We start from the raw sequence: 23,668 nt of genomic DNA, 5'->3' as shown, positions 1-23,668 counted from the left end.
ATTCCTTGACAGTTACGCACAAAGGATCAGCGCAGAACTGATGGTGAAATAGATATTGGGGTGGAGCAAATATACACCAGAAAACCTTACAGACATAAAGCTTGATATATTGAAACAAATAAAGATGTCAAAAAATACCTAGTGAGTTATGTATTTTACTGGGAAAACTGAATCCTCAATCACAAAATGATAACATAAAAACAATGACTCCACAGCAAGGCCTGGAATATTAAACTTTCAAAGCCAAACTTGATTGGATGCCGATATTAACAGAATTAATGAAAAAGTGAAAACAGATTTCAATTATGGGTCAGCAAACAAAACACTCTTTGTTTATACCTGCTGTCTCTGAAAGACTCAGTGTCTATTCTCTTGTAAATCATTAAAAGCAAAATGCTCAATTAATCCTTATTTTATATATAAAGCTCTGACAGAAGCAAAGTCCTATAGCTGTACCTTTGCTTTACAAATCGAAGTAGTAATGGTTTCAGAAAGCAGTCACACTCTGTGAGCAGACAATTGAAGAGATTTAGTAAATCCCACTTTATAGAGCGGAGACTAATCGGAAAACACAAGCCAGTCAAATGTTTCTTATGAACTGTTGACACTATATCAATGCTGAATCAATTGGTGGCATTTACTCTGAGTGACAGAAAAGAAATAAATATTTATATCACATAACCTATATCAATGAACCTAGGCAGAAAGCTATTTCTAACCTGCCAATATTTGATTATCTTGAAGAATCATGTCCCCTTCTTTTAATGATTAATATGAATTTCTTATTAAACCTAAGTGGAGGCTAGTGGAAAGGAATATCATCATTAATGCTTGAAAACATAAACCACACAAAAAACTATGTTAAACTAATGCTAAGTGTGACAAACTCCAAAATGAAAGGAAAGTCAAAGTTAAAACAAAAATCTGTCCCAGTTTATATAGTTGTGCCTAATTACTGAATAACAAAAGGTATGCAATATAATAGAGAGCATTTCCTCTTTGGAGATTTACAGTCTAGTCCCTTATCACAGCATGGCGAATTAAGGGTAGCATTAAAACACTAATTCTGAATTTATTTTCTTTGATGGGCATAAGTCAAATCTTTACTATCACTAATAGATTTTAGCTATTTTATTTCCTTACATAGGAGAATTTTTAAAATAGGTAACCTTTAACTTTTTAAAATCCAGCTGTGCAAAATGCCTTTATTTCTATTTCTTTCAACAAGTCAAAATGTCAGATTCAGGTTATTCACCCATTCATGATTATGTGATCTTATTCATGTTCACTTATTCCATTTTCTAAAAATTATTCCCAAATGGCTCTCTCTTATATTATGGATTAGTATTTGCCAAATTTCACTAAAAAGCTCAAAAGCATGTTTTTGGTACTCATATAATTTAAAGTTATCTGTTTGGCTATTTTATAAATATTTTAAAATTATAAACAGACCTTCCTGGCAAGAATCAATTTGTTCATATATGGCTTTGTATTAGGAATGCTGACAAGCTTAAAAATATATTCCAAGCTGTATTCAAAGGATTCAGTGCCAAATAAGCAAGGCTGCAGTGCTGATGCTGTTAGAATCACCTTTTAAAGAGGCACTCTCATTTATTAGATCACCGTGTTACAGGTGATACTGAAGGACAAGCATGAAGACCAGCCTTTATCTTCTTGACACGTTCAACTACAACTACTTGATTCATGAAATGCCAATGAGACTTGGAGAGGTCACTGTGTGAAGGCACTGAATACGGATCTGAGATAATTAAGATTTCAGCCTTCGAAACATGGAGGGGAAGTGAACAACAGTTAAGAAAATCAATAAGAGTCTTTTATTTGCGGTGACACAGATGTCTCAGTCAATACAGCCTAATAGGCAAGCTTGATGGCAATGGACAAGTGCCTGCCTCCAAGGCTATCAAAGGGGGTTCACTATGACAAACATTAAAACTTATTTATGTTGCTACTGAAGAATTCGGTATTCTTTTAGGTAGCTTAATTTAGCAGTGTATATTTAAAGTCATTATACAACTTTGGATCTATCTATTTGAATCAAAACTGGTGAGAAATGACTGCCCTAAAGGGTCCATTGGTCCATCAATTGAAAGTGTAAACTATTTAGGTCTGGATATCAGGATCTGAATGCCTGGAGCAGAAAAGAGTAGGTGATAAGGAAGTCTTCCACAACTTTACTCTGATAATGCAGCATATGATGCAGCTCCAAACAATATAAGAAGGAATTTTCTCTCTTGCCACTTGCAAAAGCCTGCTAAATATTTATGTGCCTACTGCCCTGAAAATACAAAGGTCATTCTAGCAACTGAGCAGCTGATTCAGTTACTCAAAGCTGATTAACTTTCTTCCCCTAAATTGTGGCTGCAGTGCAATGTGTGTGTGAGGTGCTTAAATTCATTCGGAGCTAAATCTGATTCTCACCTTTTGAGAAATGGGAAGCAAATTGCTATGGCAATCAAAGTAAATCAAGACACATAACTCATCCATATCATGAAGGTTTTCATGGTCTCTCCACCTCAGTTTTAAAAAGGGAACATTACAACTAAATGAGCAGTAAGCATCTCTCCACTTATACGTAGTATGCCAATCACAGTGGTAGATAGGCAGTAACAAGTCATACATGTACCCAAGTCTGAATTTTAATGCACCTACCTGGCCATTAGCTAATATTTTCTTCAGTTCTGCAGAAGACTTCTTTAAGCTGAAAAATACAAAACAATTGTTTTCCATGACTACAGTTTCAGTCTATGAAATTGAGTTGAAACCGTATCCCCCAACAAAACAGCACCTTTGCTTATGGTTAGGCATGCTGAATATGTTTTACTTTATGCAACACAGACCGAGCCTGATATTTCTCAAACAGCATAAGCCAAAAGTCCAGAAAGAATGAAAATTCAAGATTATCAAGATTTATTTCACTTTTACAAAGCAGTTTAGATAACGACAGACATTTGACCATCCTACTCTTCAAAATACAGCCTAACATTTGTCAATAAAACAAAGCTACCCTCGCCAGCAAATGTTTTATAAAAAAGTACCAAAAAACACAAGGTTTTACTTCAGTTTTCCTTGGCTGCATGGCTCAGTTCAAAACCCAGTAAGGTCTCATCTCTTGATACCTTAAAATGTACACAGTATGAATTATATCTCTGTTTACCAATACATTAAGCTATAAAGGCAGATTCAGTAATTTATAAATGTAGGCCTGTGTTACTCAACCACAATGTGTTACAATGAGATGGTTAATATACTTTATAAAAACAACAAGGAGTCTGGTGGCACCTTAAAGACTAACAGATTTATTTGGGCACAAGCTTTCGTGGGTAAAACACCACTTCTTCAGATGCAATATACTTTATGTATGAGGAACTGACCTCCTCAGCAGAGATCACTGGGCCAAACTGACCACTGGCATAAGCTGGCACAACTGCACTGATGTCAAAGGAGCTGAAACAGCTTAAACCATTGATGAATTCAGCCCATAATGTTTACTGTAGACTGCTGTATTTTTATAAATCCTGCTCATTTTAAAGTCCATCTTCAACAGAGTACAGCAGATAAGATGACTTGTTCTGAGCAGAAACAGACTCAGGGCTTGTCTACACTGGCAATTTACAGCACTGCAACCTTCTGGCTCCAGGGTGTGAAAAAACATCCACCTGAGTGGAGCAAGTTTCAGCGCTGTAAAGTGCCAGTGTAGACAGTGCACCTCTACGCCCCTCGTGGAGGTGGCTTTAGCATTGCCAGTGTAGACTAGCCCTCAGACTTGAAAGGTACATCTTCATTTTTTAAGGTGTTGGGATTCCAAAACTGGATCTGTATTTCACAGCCAGCCCCTTCGTTATAATAGATCAAGCACCACAACTAGACATCTCTGAACTTGTGCAGCCCCAGAATTTAGGGAGGTTCAGATAAATTTACAAGAAAAATATGGTCCAAACCCAAATGTCTTCTAATGAAAAAAGCCACTGTATACCCACTGAAGACAACAGGGTTGCATGGAGGGCAAAATTTAATCATTTGACTAGGGGAAAAAATGTATAAATTAAAAGCAAAACACTTAAGAGGAAGGATAGTCTTCGGGTTAGGGCAAGACTTAAGGTTAGACTGGGACTCAGGAGATTAGGTTTCAATTCCTGGCTCTGACACGAACTTCTTTTGGGCAAATCACTAAATTTCTCGGTGTCTCACTTCCTCATTTGCAAAATGGGGAAAACATCCTTCCTGTGTCTGTTTTATTTATTGAGACTGTAAGCTCTTCAGGACAGGGACTGTCTTCTTATGTGTATGAACAATGGGGCCCCAACATTGGTTGGAGTCTCTTGGCACCACTGTAATATAAATAAAGTACTACCAAAACTCCAGAAAGCCTGAGGAAGTCACAATTCATTTTTATCCTTCCTCTTGATTTCATCACCAATCTAGCATGGGAAGTGCCCTGAAAGTGGTTATGATAAATTCGTTGGAGAAATCTTTGTTGTATTTCACCATAAAATATAAGTCAAAATATTTTAAAACACCACAGATGATATAGTGGAACCTGCACATGAAGGTTCTAAAATATATATTTTGTGCAGTCACAGAAACTTGGAGATGTCAGGGCAAGTTTTAGAAAATACAAATAAAAAAAATTAAGAACAATATTGGTACCATTTCACTCTGAGCCGTAAACTTAAATTCTTAATTGAAGCTCTTAGCTTTTGGAAACTTGACTACATGAAATAAATGAAATAGCAATGAAGAAGTACCAGCATGATGCATAGCATGATGCCTTTCCAGAGAGCACGCTCATTTTATTAGAATATACAAGAAGTTCAGATTACATATATGCAATGATTGGTCTGTCAAAAACTAAGTAAAATATGGACTACCATGGAGGGCTAAAGAGATCAAACTTCTGACTGGATTACAATTATTTTTTAATACTTGAAAGTAAGTATAAAAGTGGTGCTTTGTCTGTGGTAAAAATTCAAGTATATGGTCAAGATTTTCATCCTTAGGTGTTTAAAGTAAGGTCCCTAAATCCATACTTAGCACCTAAACAAAACTAGATGGATTTTCTGAGAACCTCCAACACCCACAGATTTTAAGAGAACAGTAGGTGCTCAGAACCCAGTTTAATATACGTGTCTTACACAGCCTAATTGGAAAGTGTTTGCCAGAATCTAATTAACCCATCCTCTACATGCATAGGTGCTGGAATTAGGGGTGTTGGGGATGCTACCACACACCCTGGCTTGAAGTGGTTTCCATTATATACAGGGTTTACAGTTTGGTTAAATGGCTCTCCGCACCCCCACTATAAAAATTGTTCCAGCACCCCTGTCTGTGTGTTTAGAAAGAAGAAATTTTATTTCCACTTCAATTTGTTTTTATAGCCTCTCCCTTTTTCAACACAATTGTCTCATGTACCAGCCATCTTGGATTAGTTATAGTCACAGACATTACACTTCTAGTGGGATATTCACAACTAACTGCTGCAGTTGTATTTGTGTTTTTGGTAACTGAAGACTATTTTGCAAAAATGAAATATGCATTGCTATAATTGATTCCAAGGTAATTTCCTCTCCCAAAATATCAAGGCGTCCCCCTGTTTTCCTGACAACCTGATCTCCTCATCCTCCCACACAACATACAGCCTAGACAACAGTACCACTAGAAATATCCTCTCAGACAGATTAGTGAACTTTAAAAAAAAAAAAAACAACCAAACACAATAATATAATCTTGAAAGGTGCATGTGTCTGATCATAGATCACTACTAACAGGAACAGTGAAAACAGAGACTTCATATTTGGTGGCTTTGTTCTTCAATAGGCCTTTTGTTCCCAGACTACTTTAAAGAAAGATTAAGTTTTCCAAGGAAACACAAGTTGATCTTGTCATCTCTCAGGACTAACAATTTGTGAACATGAAACAAAGAGAGACTTTCAATTACTTCAAAAACACAACTCCTAGTGCAAAAGGTTTTGGAAACGGAATGGCAATTAACCAAGACAAGATGACGCAATCTTCTAGAAGACTCGTTTTCAGTGCACTTTGAGAACCATCTCAGAGTACATGGCATACTGAAAACTACTGAATGCTAAGGAGAGGAAAAGTATTTACTTAGCTTAGTGTACAACGTAGGCTAGTGAAAACAGTAAATATTTTCTTCTAAAGGACGTGGATCGCATCTTCACAATTGTGATACTCAGCATATGTCACTGAGTTACTGCAACCACGATTTCTCCAAAGCAGACTTGCCTAAAGTGCTTGATTTTTCTTTTGTCAAGGTCTCTAACGGTGCTCACTGACTGGGGCACCTTAAGTGGTTTTGGGGCTTGCAGAGTCTGGCTACATACTGTATCATGATCTTTGCGTTGTCTCCAATGTTGTAACGTACTTCTGCTCTCCCCAGAGGATAACTAGGTGGCACCACAAATATCAAGAAAATAGGACTGCAATATTAGCAGGTACCAACAGAAGACTGCTTCCACTCAAGTGTGAACAGGTCGTATCTTAACATGCTTGTATTGTTCTTTGTCAACTTGTTTAAAAGAGGGTTTTTAAAAAGAAAAGGGGACACATTTGGTGCAGGGCTATGTAGAAAGGGCACTATAAAATGTATAAATTCCAATTAAAATACTGAGCCTTTGAATTACAAGGCTGTACTGTGGTGCAGTAGAAGCTACTTTCCAATATTAAACAGTTCTCTCATTCACAGGCAATAAGATGTAATATTAAATCCACAGCTAGAATTTTGAAAGAAATCTAAGGGAGTTAGACAGCCAAATCGCATTGCATTTTGGTGGTATCTGGGAGTTTAATACCCTTAGAATCCTTCCAAAATCCCAGCCCATGCTAGCAAGGTTATTAAATTGAGCATCAAACCTAACAGGACCAAATTTTTCAGCAAAACCACTTTGAATTAGATATCCAGTGAATGACTAAGCCTGCTAAATAACTAAAACTTCTGGCTCAACCATATACAGTATGTCAATGTCATATGAAGGATGAAGCCATCTGAAATATCCCATAAAGGCACAGTTCTATCGGCAGAAAATAGGTTTACTGAACACCTGTAATAGGAGTGTAACAAGTTCTACAGGGCAGGTTACATTATTTTTTCTTTCCCATTGTGCTCCTTCGCTCCCAAAAATCATACTGATGAAGTTATCTGACATTTCAAGTTTGATACCATTAATTACTATGCACCAATCAGTTCTCATGTTCCATTTTGTTTTAATAAAAAACATCCACATCCACTATTGACTCTTACCTATTGCTTGGAAGGGAATCCGAGACTGCTGAGCTGCTATTATTAGCAGACCCTGCTCGTGTATTTACCTGCAGGCAGGGAAAGAATCTCTATCAGTCGTTTGCGTTCAGAGGACACCATTCTAATTAACCTGTAATTTGCCATGAATTTCTCATTTCACTATGAAGGTTAATTAGCTTGTTGCTAGGCATACCCATCATTGAGGTCTTGTCTGTATGTAGGTTAGGATACTATATAACTGATGGGTTTCAGTATACTATTTCCTTACATTTTAAATCCTTAATTAAATAATACAGAAAAACAGAAATACGCAGTAAGACTGCCATTTTATTCCCTTTAAGACATGCATTAAGAGATAAACAATCATTTTATACAAATTATCCGATAGTTTCCTGCAATTCAGAATGGAGAACATATGTATGATTACAGTAGAAAGTTAGTAAGTATATATGAATGAATTGAATAAATGTCCCGAAAGGATTTCATTGCAACTTGGTTGTGTGCTTGACAGGTTATATAAATTAATTAAATCAAATGAATATGGTGTTTCTCCCTTCAAAAGACCTCTTTGCAAATTGGTACTAATAGCAGAGTTAATATGTAAGAAGCTTATTAACAAAGGGAAGAAACAAAACACATTTCAGTTTTTAATACAACTGTATACAACACTCAGATATTGCAGCCAATACGAAGCAGATGAATCTTTGTCCCACACTCATAAAAAAAAAATCTGCTTGTCAGAACTCAAAAAAGTGCAGTTTTATTTGACATTTCAATAAGTGGAACACAGCATTACAAATCCATCTAACTTTACTGAAACAATTATTGAAATTCGTACCTTCAGGCCATGTATGTTGCGTTTCCCAGGAGGCTTGCAGGCTGAAACAGTAATTGACTAAATTGTAGAACACATCAGGGCCATTTACAAATTTGCTCAAAATGAATCTTTTAAAAAGAAATGAGGGTGACACCAAAATTAGCAGCGAGAAATGATTGAAAAGTGCCGCCTAAGACCCAGAGCGGGAACTGTGAGCCAGGATTTTTAACTTGCAGGGACTGAGCATTTATAAATGCTAAGAGCTTTTTGACATTGTCTAATATAAATTAAAATTTCTGCTTAAAACACATCAAAATCAAGATAACTGGGCTAAAATGATTAGATTCATTTCTTAATTCAAATACCTTCACTATCTTCTTTTGCTTACCTACATGATGTACTGAAGTTAACTAAATTCTTTTAGAGAGACTTTGTTTTAGTTATGTTGACAAACAGGCCACTGTGTGTTTTAACGTGGGAAAACCTGGTTGGGGAACAAAGTTCAAAGACCAAGGAAGCAGACGATTGAATGCATTAAATATAGAATAAAAGATGATGCATTATTTGTTTACACGCAAATCCTGACATCTTTTTATGATGTCTAGCTTTAAAGATGAAGTCCTACTTGGGAAAAGGTATTTTCTTAAAGCCCCTTAAACAATATATTACCACGGTTTTTCCATTCAGTGGATGTGCCTTTGTCAAATGTTAAAACCACACAGGCTTCTAGCTACATGTTACAGACAATTCCCATTTTAAAACTACAGTGCTCTACAAATTGTACGTTAAAGGGCCTGTCAATTTTGATTGATTGTCTGGGAAGGGATGAATTTGATTTTTCTCTCAGATGCACATGTATTTCACTCCATTTTTTGACAGCAGGAAACAGTGCTATTTATTAGTCAAAAGGACACAGATGATAGTTATTAAACACATCAGCTAGGCCAGGCTGTGTGCATTAGAAATTACCATTATATTCTTAAAGAAGCTAAATATTATTTCACCCAGGATTGGGGAGGAGGGAAATGGATAAATTTTTAGAGTAAATTTAAAGTTTACCAACCAATTTAGTTTACATTTCTTCAGAAATGGAAATATGGAAATTAACATTTTGAACAAACAATAAAAGACATGTCAAATGTCATTTGCCCTGATGCCTGAAACACCATGCTTTGGTAACAAAATTCATAGTGTTTGAATAAGAAGTGCACTGTCCATAAACACTGTAATAAGTTATTTGTTTACCATGAATTAAAGAATGGATAGTATTTAATTAAAATATTTTTCTCCTGAGCTACCACTGTAAGCAGAATTAAGACAACTGTTGTGAAAGGTTGAAGCATTCTTCAAAGAAACCCTTTATCTAGGTTTTTGCTGAAGAAGTGATCGGACCTTAAAACACAAAAATATATAATCAGTGGAGAGTATGGAAAATATAAGCTTTCAGAGCGGTTAAAAAAATACAAAAAAGAGTCACCCACTGGCAAAACAAATATATATTTTTGATGGGTTTGAAAAAAATCTGGCAATTATTATTTATATAGCATTTTACATCATAGGTAAAATATACTAAATACAAATTTGTTACCCTCAAGAGCTTATAATATGTAACAGGTGCAGCACAGTTAAGGCAACAATGCATGGCACATAGACATCAGTGCTGGCTGGTTTCATGGAACAGGCTGGTTTTCAGAAACGATTTTATTACAGAGTAGCACTGGAGAGCCTTCCTCAAAAAGGTTAAAATGATGTCAGGAAACGAGACGAGGGGCTTGTATGTATAGGATCTAGTGCGGACAGTGAGGTAGGGAGGAGTGGAACTGTGAAGAATTTTGAAAGAAAAAGAGAAGCTCAAATTACATGCAGAAAAGGTAGATGACACTAGGAAGACTCAAAAAGCAGTGGGAAGGGAGACATGGCCAAAAGGACAAGAAAGGAAAGTGTTTTTGTTAGGACAGTTTTGGACAGATGGAAGAGAAGAGCCTGGGCTAGAGCACTGGTTGGAAAAAAAAGAGGGGAACGGGCACTTGTTCAGCTACTGTAGAGGAAGAAGCAGCAGGACTTAGTGGGAGCTTGGATGTGAGAGAGGCAGAAAAATTAGTCAGAGATGACAGCAAGGTTACAAGCATAGCAACAGGGAGAACAGAGGGGTTAACAGAGAAACTTTGGGAGGAAGGAGAAGAAACTCGGCTTTGGACTGGCTCAGCCTGAGGTGGTGGCAAGCCATCTAAGAGGAGATGGCATGACTGGACAAAGGGTGAAAGATCACAGGTGGAAATGGAGATCGGCAAGTCGTCAGCCCAGAGGTGATAACTGAATCCAAAAGATCAAAGAATATCGCCCAAAAAAGGCATACATGGAAGAGAGAAGAGGCACTCCCATGGAGAGGGACAGCAGGAACCACAAGGCAGGTAGTGAAGGAATGGTCCAAAAGGCAAACTTATAGAACATAAAGTCTGATTATTTGTAACCTCCGTGTGGCCCTTTGGGGACTCAGCCGTGAAAGGTACTGAACAACTTCCAAGCAACAACCACTGATTTCAAAGTGAAATGACAATACTCAGCCCTTTTGAGCTGTTCAGCCCCTTGAAGACTCAGCTGCCAAAGTAGCATATACTCTGTCCAATTGCAAAAGAGAAAATATTGAAATCTCATGTGGCCATCACAAAATATGCAACAAGGGGCTCTTGAACCTTCTTCACACAACTCCAAACAAGGGGATGTGTCATGAGTGCTCTAATTTCCCAAGATATTAAATAGGCCTGTGGTCTTGTTCAGGGAACGTGTGTGCGCGCATGTGTACGTACACACTAGATCAGGGGTCGGCAACCTATGGCATGCGTGCCAAAGACGGCACACGAGCCGATTTTTAATGGCACACTGCTGCCTGCCGAGTCCCAGCCGCCGGCCCCGCTCAGCCCGCTGCCGAACCCAGGCCGGGACCTCAGCAGGCAGCAGCGAGCCATTAAGAATCCTGCCCCCCCCCGCCCCCCGGGGCAGGGTGAAGAAGCTTGGTTCCGCCGGCTGCTGCTGCAGAGCAGACAAGCTCCCCTCTCCCCCGCCTCTTCCCCCAGTGTGCAGGGTCCTGCCCTTCCTCCTCCCCTGCCTCTTCCCCCAGCATGTGGGGTCCTGCCCCTCCTCCTCTCCCTCCCCGGCTGATAGCCCTTGCGAGGGAGGGGGAGAAGCGAGCATGCTCACTGCTCTGAGGAGGAGGCAGAGAAGAGGTGGGGACAGGGCCATGGGAGTGGCGGGGAAATCAGGGCACATCCCCTCCAGCCCCCTGCCATCAGCTGCTCAGGGCAGGGGGCTGGGAGCACTCCCACGACCCCACAGCCCCAGCCTTCTGCCCTGACCCCTGCACCCCCCCACACCCTCCCAGCCCTCTGTCCTGACCCCTGCACCCCCCTCACACACACGCCCAGCCTCCTGCCCTGACCCCTGCAGCCCCTCACACACACCCAGCCCTGGCTCCTGCACCCCCTCACATGCCCCCAGGCCTCTGCCCTGACTCCTGCACCCTCCACACACCCTCCCAGCCCTCTGCCCTGACCCCTGCACCCCCCTCACACACATCCAGCCCTGGCTCCTGCACCCTCCTCACACACACCCAGCCCCCTACCCTGACTCCTGCACCCCCACACATACCTAGCCCCCCCACACCGCATGTCCTGAATCTTGCACCCCCCACATTCCCACCCCCACCCCAAGCACCAAACGGGAGCTCCTGCACACCCCCCCACACACATTCCCACCTGCACCCGTCGCACCAAATGGGAGCTGCCTAGGTAAGCACTCCACCCCCAAACCTCCTGCCCAAACCCTGAGCCCCCCGTCCCTCCTCATTCTAGCTCCTGGCCAGACCCTGCACCCCAACCCCCAGCCTGCTCCTTCACCCCCAGCCCTGTTCTCAGCACACTCCCCCCCTCAGCTCAGTGCAGAGAGAGGAAGAGAATGGGCTAGAACCAGGGAGAAGGTAGGTACCCACTCTATGTGGGCAGGGCCGGGATCACAGACCGGCAGCGGGCTGAGCGGGGCCGGCAGCCGGGAACCTGGGTGGCAGGAGCCGGCGGACAGAACCCCAGACTGGCAGTGGGCTGAGTGGCAGCGGGCTGAGCCACTCTGCCCGCTGCTGGTCTGGGGTCCCGGCCACCGGCCCCGCTCAGCTCGCTGCTGGTCTGGGGTTCTGGCTGCCGGCGTAAGATCAGCATTTTAATTTAATTTTAAATGAAGCTTCTTAAACATTTTGAAAACCTTGTTTACTTTACATACGACAATAGTTTAGTTATATAATATATAGACTTATAGAGAGAGACCTTCTAAAAAATGTTAAAATATATTACTGGCACGCGAAACCTTAAATTAAAGTGAATAAATGAAGACTCGGCACACGACTTCTGAAAGGTTGCAGACCCCTGCACTAGATACTACACTACCCTGATACCTCATTACAATGTGTGAATGCAAATGCAGCTATAAACAGGTAAGAGTGAGTGAGTGAGTGTGTGTTTATGTACTACACACATACACACTTCCTTCTTTATAGCTGCATTTGTACTCAGAAAACCCACTATAACAGCGAGGAATTAATCTAGTGATGCATGAGCTCTTTCCATGCTAGAATTTACAAGAATCCCTCTGCTATTTCAGCCCCTGCTAGACTGAGATGCAAAAGTCTCAATATTTCTCCTTTAAGCATCTTCCCATAGCAGCTCACTAACCTACCACCAGAGACAGCCTCCTTTTGAGACCTTAATAGCATGTGTTAGAAAGGCCTGTTGGTTAGCTGCCCAATTAAAACTTCAGAGAGTTATAAGTAATGAAAGTCTAGAATATTTAATTGGGAACTCATAGTATGATTATTTGTATAGTATCAGTTAACAGAGAAGATTTTAATTCTTAATTATTTCAATTAATTTATTGCTGGGAGATTTACTTGGAGAATTTAAACCTTATCCATTTCCTCAATTAAGAACCACAGATGCAGAGACTAGATACTGAGAACATTTGAATTAGAAGGGTTATGTAATATGCTATTCTTTTTAACCATTACCTGAGTTCTCAGAGAAAAGTACATATCCAAAATCCAAATAGTTGCCTATGATTTTGTTTTGGACCTAGTAAATCTTATTTTAATAGCAACCCAGCACAAAAGCATGTGATTAAGTCTTCTGAATTCAGGAGAGCACTTGAGCACATACTAAGTGTTGTGCTGATCAGAGATACTTTCTTCAATCAGTGCCTACATAACTGGGTATTTTCTGTGTATAAAACTCCATTATTTTGATTCTGTCACCAACTGCCAACAGCTCAACAAGGGTCATAAGAAGCAACCAGAACCTGAGTTATTCAACTGCTTTGGCTTTGAATAGACACAAACTATTCCACCACCAAATTTTTTTTTTAAATGTACGTAAATATGTACTATGCAAACTAAACTTGTCAGTTTAATTTACTCCAGTAAATAAGCTATTTTATGTGCAATAACTAGTTTTCACTACAATCCTGACAATACTTAATTATTTTATCTAAATTAAGAGGTAAACTTCATATTATGTGCATTTAAACCTTCTGAAAACATAACTGTTGATGAAACATCTTACTGATATAATCATTGCTAATTAGAAGTTGTTAAGCATTACCTCTTGGATATATCTGCAAAGGTTCTATTAACTGTCCATTTACTTGCTGTTCCATTACAGTGGTATAATACTGCAAAGAGATTACAGAGATTATTCAATAACATATGAATAGTAGTAATCGTGTTATAGGTTGTTGAATTCATGGTATTTTTTAGGGTTTAAAAATTGCAGTTACACGTATCAGCCTCCAAAATACATTCCCACTGTTTGTACTGTCCACACAACAAAACAACTATGAAAGAACATTAAGCAAAGGGTAATGATAATCAGTAATACATTGACTCCAGAGGAGCGGTCTACTACTGTACCGTAGGACCATCACAGGTTCAGGCTTATCTGACATCTACATCATCATCAAATAAAGAGAACATTAACAAAATGTGCAGCAGTAAGTAAATTGGGAGTAATTGTGAAAATTGGTTAGGAGACAGAAATAATACAAAGGAACCAAGAGAGATTAGAAACAAACAAACAAAACACAATGAAATTAAACCTGGAAATATACCAACTACAGTATTTGTGGAAAAATAATTCAAAACAGAAAAAGCAAATGGGGAAGAGAAACCTGGGAAGTAGTCATTCTGAATGAGACCAATGGATGACAATGGACATACAATTGAAAGTTAGCCATGAATTGCCAATATGATATGAAACAGTAAATGCGGCTTTGGGCTGCATAACCAAAGGTATCACTCCACACAAATCAGAGAGGTAATATGGTCCCTGTGCGTGGGGCTCCAGAGCAGCGGCACTTACAACATAACGTCCACAGCTCTTAGCATTTAATTACCAGAAAGACATTGTCAAGTTAGGCGGACCTCAGACCACAGCCCCTGACTTTGTAGTGGCTGGAGTGAGCAGTTGATGAGACAGCTACCATATACACATAAATACAAGTTTGGCAAAGAGATGACAACAAGGCTACATAACAGTCTGTAAATATTTGAAGGCCATGAACACCAAGCATGGAAGGGAAATAGCACAGTAGGAGAAGAGTTACTGAGTAATGGGTGAAAAATAAGGAAAGGGGACATTTAGGCTGGAGATCTGGGAATATCTCTTTGCCTTTAGAAAAAATGTCCCCTGGGAAATGTCGGAAGCTCCATTACATGGGACACTGAAGAACAACACTAGACAAAACACCGGAACATGTACTTTAAGAAACAATCCTGCTATGGCAAGGAGATTGACCTCACTGGTTTTTGCCAATGCATCTCTCTGACTATGGGAAGTGTTGAGAATTCAAAGCACAGTACGAAGCATGTTCCAACTGCAACTTACCTATCTTAAGAACAAAAATGTTGACTGTGAGTCAGATCTTCAGCCAGTGTAAGTCAGCATAGCTCCACTGACTTTGTTGCTCATTTTCACCACCTGAGGGTCTGGCCCGAAGATTTTAGAATGATAGTGTTCTCAGATGAATATTTTATGATGCTGTTACCTATGCTGACACTACTTAACCTAAACAGAGAATACTGTATATCTGTATGGTGTCAGGTATCAGTGTTCTGATCATACCAATGACTTACCATAAAACAAACTTTTTTGACGTTTACATAATGCAAATCAACGTAAGGATTCGTTTATTAATTGTTATGTAAATAGTTTTCTTTCATCTTGTTATGGAATGCCATCAAATTAAGTATATAAAGGGAGCAACTACATGAATATAGTGAGCACAGGCTGTAAGACAGGTCACTAAGATTGCTTTAGTGCACAATACATGCTTTCGTTGCGTAAAATCATACATGCCTTCATAAAACTGAATTCTGGAAGCTTCAAGTCTTCTAGTTTCACCTTCAGACACAGATTTCTTTACAGCTGATTACAAACTTAGTCCTGATCTCAGTGTGGCTCTGAGTGAACACAAAAGTCAGCATGTGCAGACCCACTTGAAGGATTGGGGCCCTATTTCAATGTTCCTTTACAGTTCTAAGATTCTAACCTGCTAAGAAAGAGAAGGCATTTGCTATCTCCACATTTCTCTCGTATGAGAATGGACAGGAAAAACACTCCTCCTGTAAAGTGTTAATAGGGGAGAAAACTATTGGAGGTGTTGGGTCGTTAGCCCCATCCATGCATGATATAAAAGCATGTTTGAAGGGCTATCTGGGTCAAGATTACTGTACACTTCTCTTAAATAATCCCGCTACACATGCTCCCACTGTGCTTATACAGAGTAAAGTTATTAATTGCAAAAATATACAATTTTAAAATGATCAAGAGATCTTTGCAGGAAGAAAGGGAACTATCCCTGTAGACTTATTTTATATCACAGGGTAATGAATAACAAGTTAAGATCTTTGCCCACCCCCGACCCTCCCCCAAAGGCAGCTAGCATCTAAGAGCCACGGGGCTATAAAAGATTGCTCTGCTTTCTAGCAGACCAAAGCTGTAAAGAAAATGTGTTTCCTTACTTTTAGTAATATGCCAGGACCCCAAGACATATACATATAGTATAAGCACATACTACATACTCTCTGGAATAATAAACTAAACCAAATGTTCAAGAGACTACGCTTCTTTAGAAAAAAATAGTACTGTAGCCTTCTCCATTACTCAGTGATGACAAGTAAATGAAATATCAATCATGTCAGCTGTCAACCTTTTCGGACAGCAATAACTGTTAACAAGTAGTCTGGAAAAATTCTCCGAAAATGATTTGTCCTCCACATACGAGTATTTCAGTTTCCATGGAAAATTAAGATGCCAGTGGCTATTTGGAACATTGTTCAGGTACTTTTAAATGGAAAATTTGCCAGTTATTGATCCAGAGCATGTACCCCTTGCTTCCAGAAGGCTGCAAGCAACTTTCCAATCAGTGGCTGTCAAAAAAATTACTGCCTTTTTATACTGATACAAGACAACAGTGGTAGTGTAGATCCACTGCAACTTAATATCTTTCTTTAATTAACTGCTATGTATAATAAGAAAATAATTTCAATTACCATCTTACAATATTTCCATAAATATAATGCAAACTCTCTTTGTGTATTACAAAGCAAATTAATTACAGAGCTGATTGAAAACTGTGCTGATGGTCAAGTTCACAAACAAATAACCTCAATGATAAAAGGGTTATAACAGATACAAAGCAACTTTTCCTACCACAAAACCTTGCATGCATGGAAGGGACCTGTATTCTCATTTCATTATTTAATCTGAATTACAAAATAATTCACTCACTTTCCTTTTCCAAAACCTTTAGTGTGTTGACGGCAAAATGAACCATGTCAGTGTTCTTGGAAAGACGTTAGCAGCTTCCCAACCCTACAAACATTTGCTACCAGGCCCAGCCATTACCATGAGTGCCTTAGAATGTATGCTATAACAGAGCTACTCTCTGCAGTCCATTCTCCCAGCATGCAATTTACAAGAACTCTCAAAATTTCAGTATTTTAGGGTAGCTAAATCTTACCTACATCATTTGGTAATCAGCCCCAGTGATGATGATGGCCAGCAGCCCCTTTAACCATCAGTTTTTTTGTTTTTAAGGGATTTTTTGCTTTGGTTGTTTGTTTTCGTTTTATTGCATTATTTTTTGAGAAAAAGGTAGCACGCCCTGCAAAAAGATTATCCCCAACTCTGCCGGCAAGGCAGATGGATGTCCACAGAGTTATAACAACCTCACTTCCAGGAACAAGAACAAGTAATTTTATTGTCTCCACTATTTTCTTTAAGATTATGGCAGATTCATTCCCACTCTTGGAGACTAAAAAGCTCCAGGATGTTTTTATAAGCCACCAAACAACAGACAGACTGCTAGAATGTGAAACCATCATGTGCATCACTGAAACAGCCAACTGTTGTAAAACATCAGAGACAAAACAGGTAGAAACAAAATGGCTCAGACTGGAACAAGATTATTTATAGGCATCCCATAAATCTTAAGGCATTTGGGAGGGCAAAAGAATTGGGCACTTACAATTGCTAACATGCTGAAATTTCAACAATAGGCCTGGATTCATGCCAGAATGATGAACCTGCAAAGTAGTGATTTGTAAAACTGTGCTGGAAAAAAATGCAAGTATCCTTATCGTATCACGTCAATAAACCCAGAAATACAACAAGGAGTCTGTTGGCACCTTAAAGACTAACAGATTTATTTGGGCATAAGCTTTCATGGGTAAAAAACCCACTTCTTCAGATGACACAGATGACACAGACTAACACGGCTACCCCCAATACTTGACACTAATAAACCCAGAGATTTCTTGAGGATTATCAATGAATAGATTGGTTATAGACAGATCTCATGGGAAAGTATCATTATTGAGCCAGTAGAATAATAAAGAAAAAGCTGTAGAATCCAAAAATTTTACCCCACTGCGGATAAAATTCTTTTAATATCAGACTTGCAAGAAGATAGTCTGGTCTCTTCAGAATGCAAAGGCAAGTGAGGGAAGGTTGGGTGGGAAAAAGGTTTAATTCATCATCTCCTTAGAAGATCTGAACCTTACAAATAGGTGAATTGGCATCTGGAACCTGAAGTTCTTTTACTCTCCTGGCTTAAGTCACTGACATTAAGAATAACATCTCACAGTGAAACTGGAGCACTTGGTATTCAGTAATAGAAGGAATGCTTAACAAGGAACACTGCATAGAAGTTCCCAGAAGTAATCTCCTCAGATATCAAAAGATCATGGCCTAGCAAAGAAAGCCTTCTGCATGTTACTAAAACGAACTGGGGCAATGAATGCGTACGTATGAAGCCTGTAACCCACACAGAGACAGGCACAGGAACATGACTTATGCTGACAAGTCTTCCATCATATGTTCTAGTCTAATTCCTTACAATTGTCATTAGAAATGACTGAAGTGATTTTCAAAAACTGTTATGATCTGATGATTTTAAGGCATTTTGATCTCGAGCAAGACTCCGAGGGAACACAGTGCAGAATACTGGGTAAACCACTTTTGTAGTGCTGAAACCATACTGGCTTGCTAATTCCCTGTGGCACTTGGAACTACAGCCAGCTGTCTTCAATCTGATAATACTTGAAAACTCCAGTGTCATCAGACATTGAGGATCAAAGCTACAATGCAAGTGCAACTGTCAAGGTTCCTCCCCCACTCTGAACTCTAGGGTACAGATGTGGGGACCTGCATGAAAAACCTCCTAAGCTTATCTTTACCAGCTTAGGTCAAAACTTCCCCAAGGTACAAAATATTCCACCCTTTGTCCTTGGATTGGCCGCTACCACCACCAAACTAATACTGGTTACTGGGGAAGAGCTGTTTGGACGGGTCTTTCCCCCCAAAATACTTCCCAAAACCTTGCACCCCACCTTCCTGGACAAGGTTTGGTAAAAAGCCTCACCAATTTGCCTAGGTGACTACAGACCCAGATCCTTGGATCTTAAGAACAATGAACAATCCTCCCAACACTTGCACCCCCCCTTTCCTGGGAAATGTTGGACAAAAAGCCTCACCAATTTGCATAGGTGACCACAGACCCAAACCCTTGGATCTGAGAACAATGAAAAAGCATTCAGTTTTCTTACAAGAAGACTTTTAATAAAAATAGAAGTAAATAGAAATATAGAAATCCCCCCTGTAAAATCAGGATGGTAGATATCTTACAGGGTAATTAGATTCAAAAACATAGAGAACCCCTCTAGGCAAAACCTTCAGTTACAAAAAAGATACATAGACAGATATAGTTATTCTATTCAGCACAATTCTTTTCTCAGCCATTTAAAGAAATCATAATCTAACACATACCTAGCTAAATTACTTACTAAAAGCTCTAAGACTCCATTCCTGGTCTATCCCCGGCAGAAACCAGCATATAGACAGACACACAGACCCTTTGTTTCTCTTCCTCCTCCCAGCTTTTGAAAGTATCTTGTCTCCTCATTGGTCATTTTGGTCAGGTGCCAGCGAGGTTACCTTTAGCTTCTTAACCCTTTACAGGTGAGAGGAGATTTCCCCTGGCCAGGAGGGATTTCAAAGGGGTTTACCCTTCCCTTTATATTTATGACACGCCCCCCAAATCTCAGCTAGGGTGAAACACTGGCTGGGATTTCCTCCTGGAGCTCTAGGAAAAACAGAGTTAATAAGACACATGCATCTCTAAATATACTACCAAGTACATAAAGACTAACAATATTTTCCACATCTCAAGGACAATTTTAACCAGTTGATTCTGGGAAACTTTCACGGGAGAGTGCATCAGCCACTTTTTTAGAAGCTCCTGAGATGTGTTGGATGTCGAAATCAAAATCTTGGAAAGCTAAACTTCACCGAAGAAGTTTTTTGTTAGTTTCCTTGACGGTGTGAAGCCACTTCAGTGCAGCATGGTCGGTTTTCAGGTGGAAATGCCGTCCCCAAACATATGAAAGCTTTTCCAGAGCGTAGACAATGGCGTAACATTCTTTTTCAGTGACTGACCAGTTGCTTTCCCTCTCAGACAGTTTTTTGCTGAGAAACACTACAGGGTGGAATTCTTGATCAGGTCCTTTCTGCATTAAAACTGCTCCCACACCACGCTCGGACGCATCTGTGGTTACTAGGAACGGTTTGTCAAAGTCTGGGGCCCTTAGTACAGGGTCAGACATGAGTGTCGCTTTAAGCTTGTTAAAGGCCTTCTGACACTTTTCGGTCCACTGAACGGCATTTGGCTGTTTCTTTTTGGTTAGGTCTGTCAGTGGGGCGGCGATTTGGCTGTAGTGCGGTACAAATCGTCTGTAATAACCGGCCAAGCCTAAGAAGGATTGAACCAGTTTCTTTGACTTTGGGACAGGCCACTTTTGGATAGCATCCACTTTGGCCTGTAGGGGGCTGATAGTTCCTTGACCCACCTGGTGTCCACGGTAAGTCACTCTGTTTAGGCCTATTTGACACTTCTTAGCCTTAACAGTTAGTCCTGCCTCCCTTATGCGCTCAAGGACTTTTTGTAGCTGTTCCAGGTGGTCTGCCCAGGAATCCAAAAATATGGCCACATCGTCAAGATAGGCGACTGCATATTCTCCTAATCCTGCCAGGAGACCATCTACAAGTCTTTGGAAAGTGGCGGGTGCATTTCGCAGCCCGAAAGGGAGTACATTAAATTCATACAGCCCGAGATGTGTGGTGAAGGCTGACCTTTCCTTGGCAGATTCATCTAGCGGTACCTGCCAGTACCCCTTCGTTATGTCCAAGGTAGAGATGAACTGGGCCCGTCCCAGTTTCTCTAATAGTTCATCTGTGCGTGGCATTGGATAGTTGTCTGGGCGAGTTACAGCATTTAGCTTACGGTAGTCCATGCAAAAACGTATTTCCCCGTCTGGTTTGGGAACTAGAACCACTGGAGATGCCCATGCACTTTCAGAGGGGCGGATTACACCCATCTGTAACATATCCTGGATCTCCCGTTCTATAGCAGTTTTAGCTTGAGGAGAAACCCGGTAAGGTTGGACCCTAATTGGGTGAGCATTACCTGTGTCAATAGAGTGGTATGCCCATTCAGTCAGTCCTGGGGTGGCTGAGAACGTTGGCGCGTAGCTAGTGCACAGCTCCTGGATCTGCTGTCGCTGCATACGCCCAAGGGTCATGGAGAGGTTCACCTCTTCCACACCACCACCACATTTCCCTTCGTAGTAGACACCTTCGGGCCACTCAGCTTCGTCTCCTCCCTGGGCTGTAAACTGACAAACCTTTAATTCTCTGGAATAAAAGGGCTTTAGAGAATTAATATGGTACACCTTAGGCTTTCGGTTGGAGGTGGGGAATGCTATGAGATAATTAACAGCTCCCAGGCGCTCCTGGACCGTGAATGGCCCTTCCCACGATGCTTCCATTTTATGGGCCTGGAGCGCCTTAAAGACCATGCCCTGGTCCCCTACTTTGAAGGAAGGCTCTCTGGCATGTTTACCATACCAGGCTTTTTGCTCTTTTTGAGCATCCTGTAAGTTTTGTTTAGCAAGGGCTAAAGAGGTTCGGAGGGTGTTTTGTAGGTTGGTTACAAAGTCCAGAATGTTAGTTCCTGGAGAAGGTGTAAATCCCTCCCATTGCTGCTTCACCAACTGCAATGGCCCCTTAACCTCACGGCCATATACAAGTTCAAATGGGGAAAACCCTAAACTGGGGTGTGGTACAGCTCTGTAGGCAAAGAGCAACTGCTGCAACACTAGGTCCCAATCATTGGAGTGCTCATTTACGAATTTACGTATCATGGCCCCCAAAGTTCCATTAAACTTCTCCACCAGGCCATTTGTTTGATGGTGGTAAGGAGTGGCAACCAAGTGATTTACCCCATGAGCTTCCCAAAGGTTTTCCATAGTTCCTGCCAGGAAATTAGTCCCTGCATCTGTGAGGATGTCGGAGGGCCAACCTACCCTGGCAAAAATGTCTGCTAGTGCCTGGCACACACTTTTAGCCCTGGTGTTGCTTAGAGCTACTGCTTCCGGCCATCGGGTGGCAAAATCCATGAAAGTCAGTATGTACTGCTTTCCTCTGGCTGTCTTTTTCGGAAAAGGACCCAGAATATCCACAGCTACTCGCTGAAATGGAACTTCAATGATGGGGAGTGGCTGGAGAGGGGCTTTGACCTGGTCTTGAGGTTTTCCCACTCTTTGGCACACCTCACAAGACTGAACATAGGTAGAAACATCCTTGCCCATTCCCTCCCAGTGGAATGACCCCCCCAAACGGTCTTTGGTCCTGTTCACCCCAGCATGGCCACTAGGGTGATCGTGGGCTAAGCTCAAGAGCTTGGCCCAGTATTTAGTTGGAACTACCAACTGTCTCTGAGGATACCAGTCTTCCTGGTGTCCCCCAGAAAGAGTTTCCTTGTATAAAAGTCCTCTTTCTACAACAAACCTGGATCGATTAGAAGAGCTGAGAGGCGGTGGGTTGCTCCGTGCCGCCGTCCAAGCTCTCTGGAGGCTTTCATCTGCTTCCTGTTCGGTCTGGAACTGTTCCCTTGATGCTGGAGACGACAGTTCCTCATTGGATTGTGGACCTAGGCTTGGTTCCTTTGGAAGCGATATAGGGGATGGAGCTGTTTCTGTTGACTGTGAACCGCTCTCCGCTGGTGCACTATGTTGGGATTCAGGCTCCGGCTGAGCCCTCTTGTGTCGGGTTATCGGCTGCTGCCAGTTCAGGGTCGGTGGGGCCCTCTGGTGTTGAGGTTGCAAGTACTGGATTCAGTGCTGACACTGGGTCTGGTGTTGGTTGTTTGGCTGGTTCCGGTTCTGGGACTGGTTCCGTCTGGGTCTCTGGGACTGGATCCACTACTGCTGTTGCAGACATTGGCCTGGGGTCCGGGTCCATCACCTCTGACCGGGTCCTGATAGAAGTTTCCGGAACAGAGCTAGGCCTCACGGCTTGTCTAGCCTGGCTGCGGGTGACCGTTCCCACCCTCTTGGCCTGCTTCACATGATTGGCCAAGTCTTCCCCCAACAGCATGGGGATGGGATAATCATCATAGACTGCAAAAGTCCACATTCCTGACCAGCCCTTGTACTGGACAGGCAACCTGGCTGTAGGCAAATCCAAAGAGTTGGACTTGAAGGGTTGAATCGTCACTTGGATCTCTGGGTTGATTAAATTGGGGTCCACTAAGGAAGCATGGATAGCTGACACTTGTGCTCCGGTGTCCCTCCACGCGGTGACCTTCTTCCCGCCCACACTCACAGTTTCCCTCCGCTCCAAGGGTATCTGGGACCTCTGGTGTGATTCCGGTGCAATGAACTGTAATCTGTTGGGGTTCTTGGGGCAGTTGGCCTTTACATGCCCCAGCTCGTTACATTTAAAACATCGTCCAGCTGACAGGTCACTGGGGCGAGGGGGGTTGCTGGAGAACGGGGTGGTGGGACGATAAGGGGTCTGGAGGGTTCTTTGGGAGGTAGGTGGGGCTTTGGGCGGCCCCCAGTAATAGGGTGGGGTCTGGGGTTGTCCCTTCTGGTCTCCGCTCCAACTGCGACCAGTTTTCTTCTTCTCTGCCACCTC

The 23,668-nt window shown here is 41.3% G+C and overlaps 1 protein-coding gene across 9 annotated transcripts in view; it reads right to left on the bottom strand.

Moving 5' to 3' along the window:
- Positions 1-23,668, bottom strand: part of MAP2K5 (mitogen-activated protein kinase kinase 5) — a 213,835-nt gene that overhangs the window by 163,096 nt on the left and 27,071 nt on the right. For all 9 annotated transcript variants that reach the window (XM_073304431.1, XM_073304437.1, XM_073304432.1 and 6 more), the window contains 4 exons: positions 13,736-13,805; positions 8,118-8,158; positions 7,280-7,347; positions 2,671-2,719 (listed from right to left, as the gene is read on the bottom strand). In XM_073304431.1, the coding sequence (XP_073160532.1) occupies positions 2,671-2,719; positions 7,280-7,347; positions 8,118-8,158; positions 13,736-13,805 (228 nt within the window). The remainder of the gene's footprint in view (positions 1-2,670; positions 2,720-7,279; positions 7,348-8,117; positions 8,159-13,735; positions 13,806-23,668) is intronic.

This window comes from Lepidochelys kempii, chromosome 10 (assembly GCF_965140265.1).
Source record: "Lepidochelys kempii isolate rLepKem1 chromosome 10, rLepKem1.hap2, whole genome shotgun sequence".
NCBI lineage: Eukaryota > Metazoa > Chordata > Testudines > Cheloniidae > Lepidochelys > Lepidochelys kempii.
The sequence above is the reverse complement of the archived record's forward strand: the minus strand, read 5'-3'. Positions and strand labels throughout refer to the sequence as shown.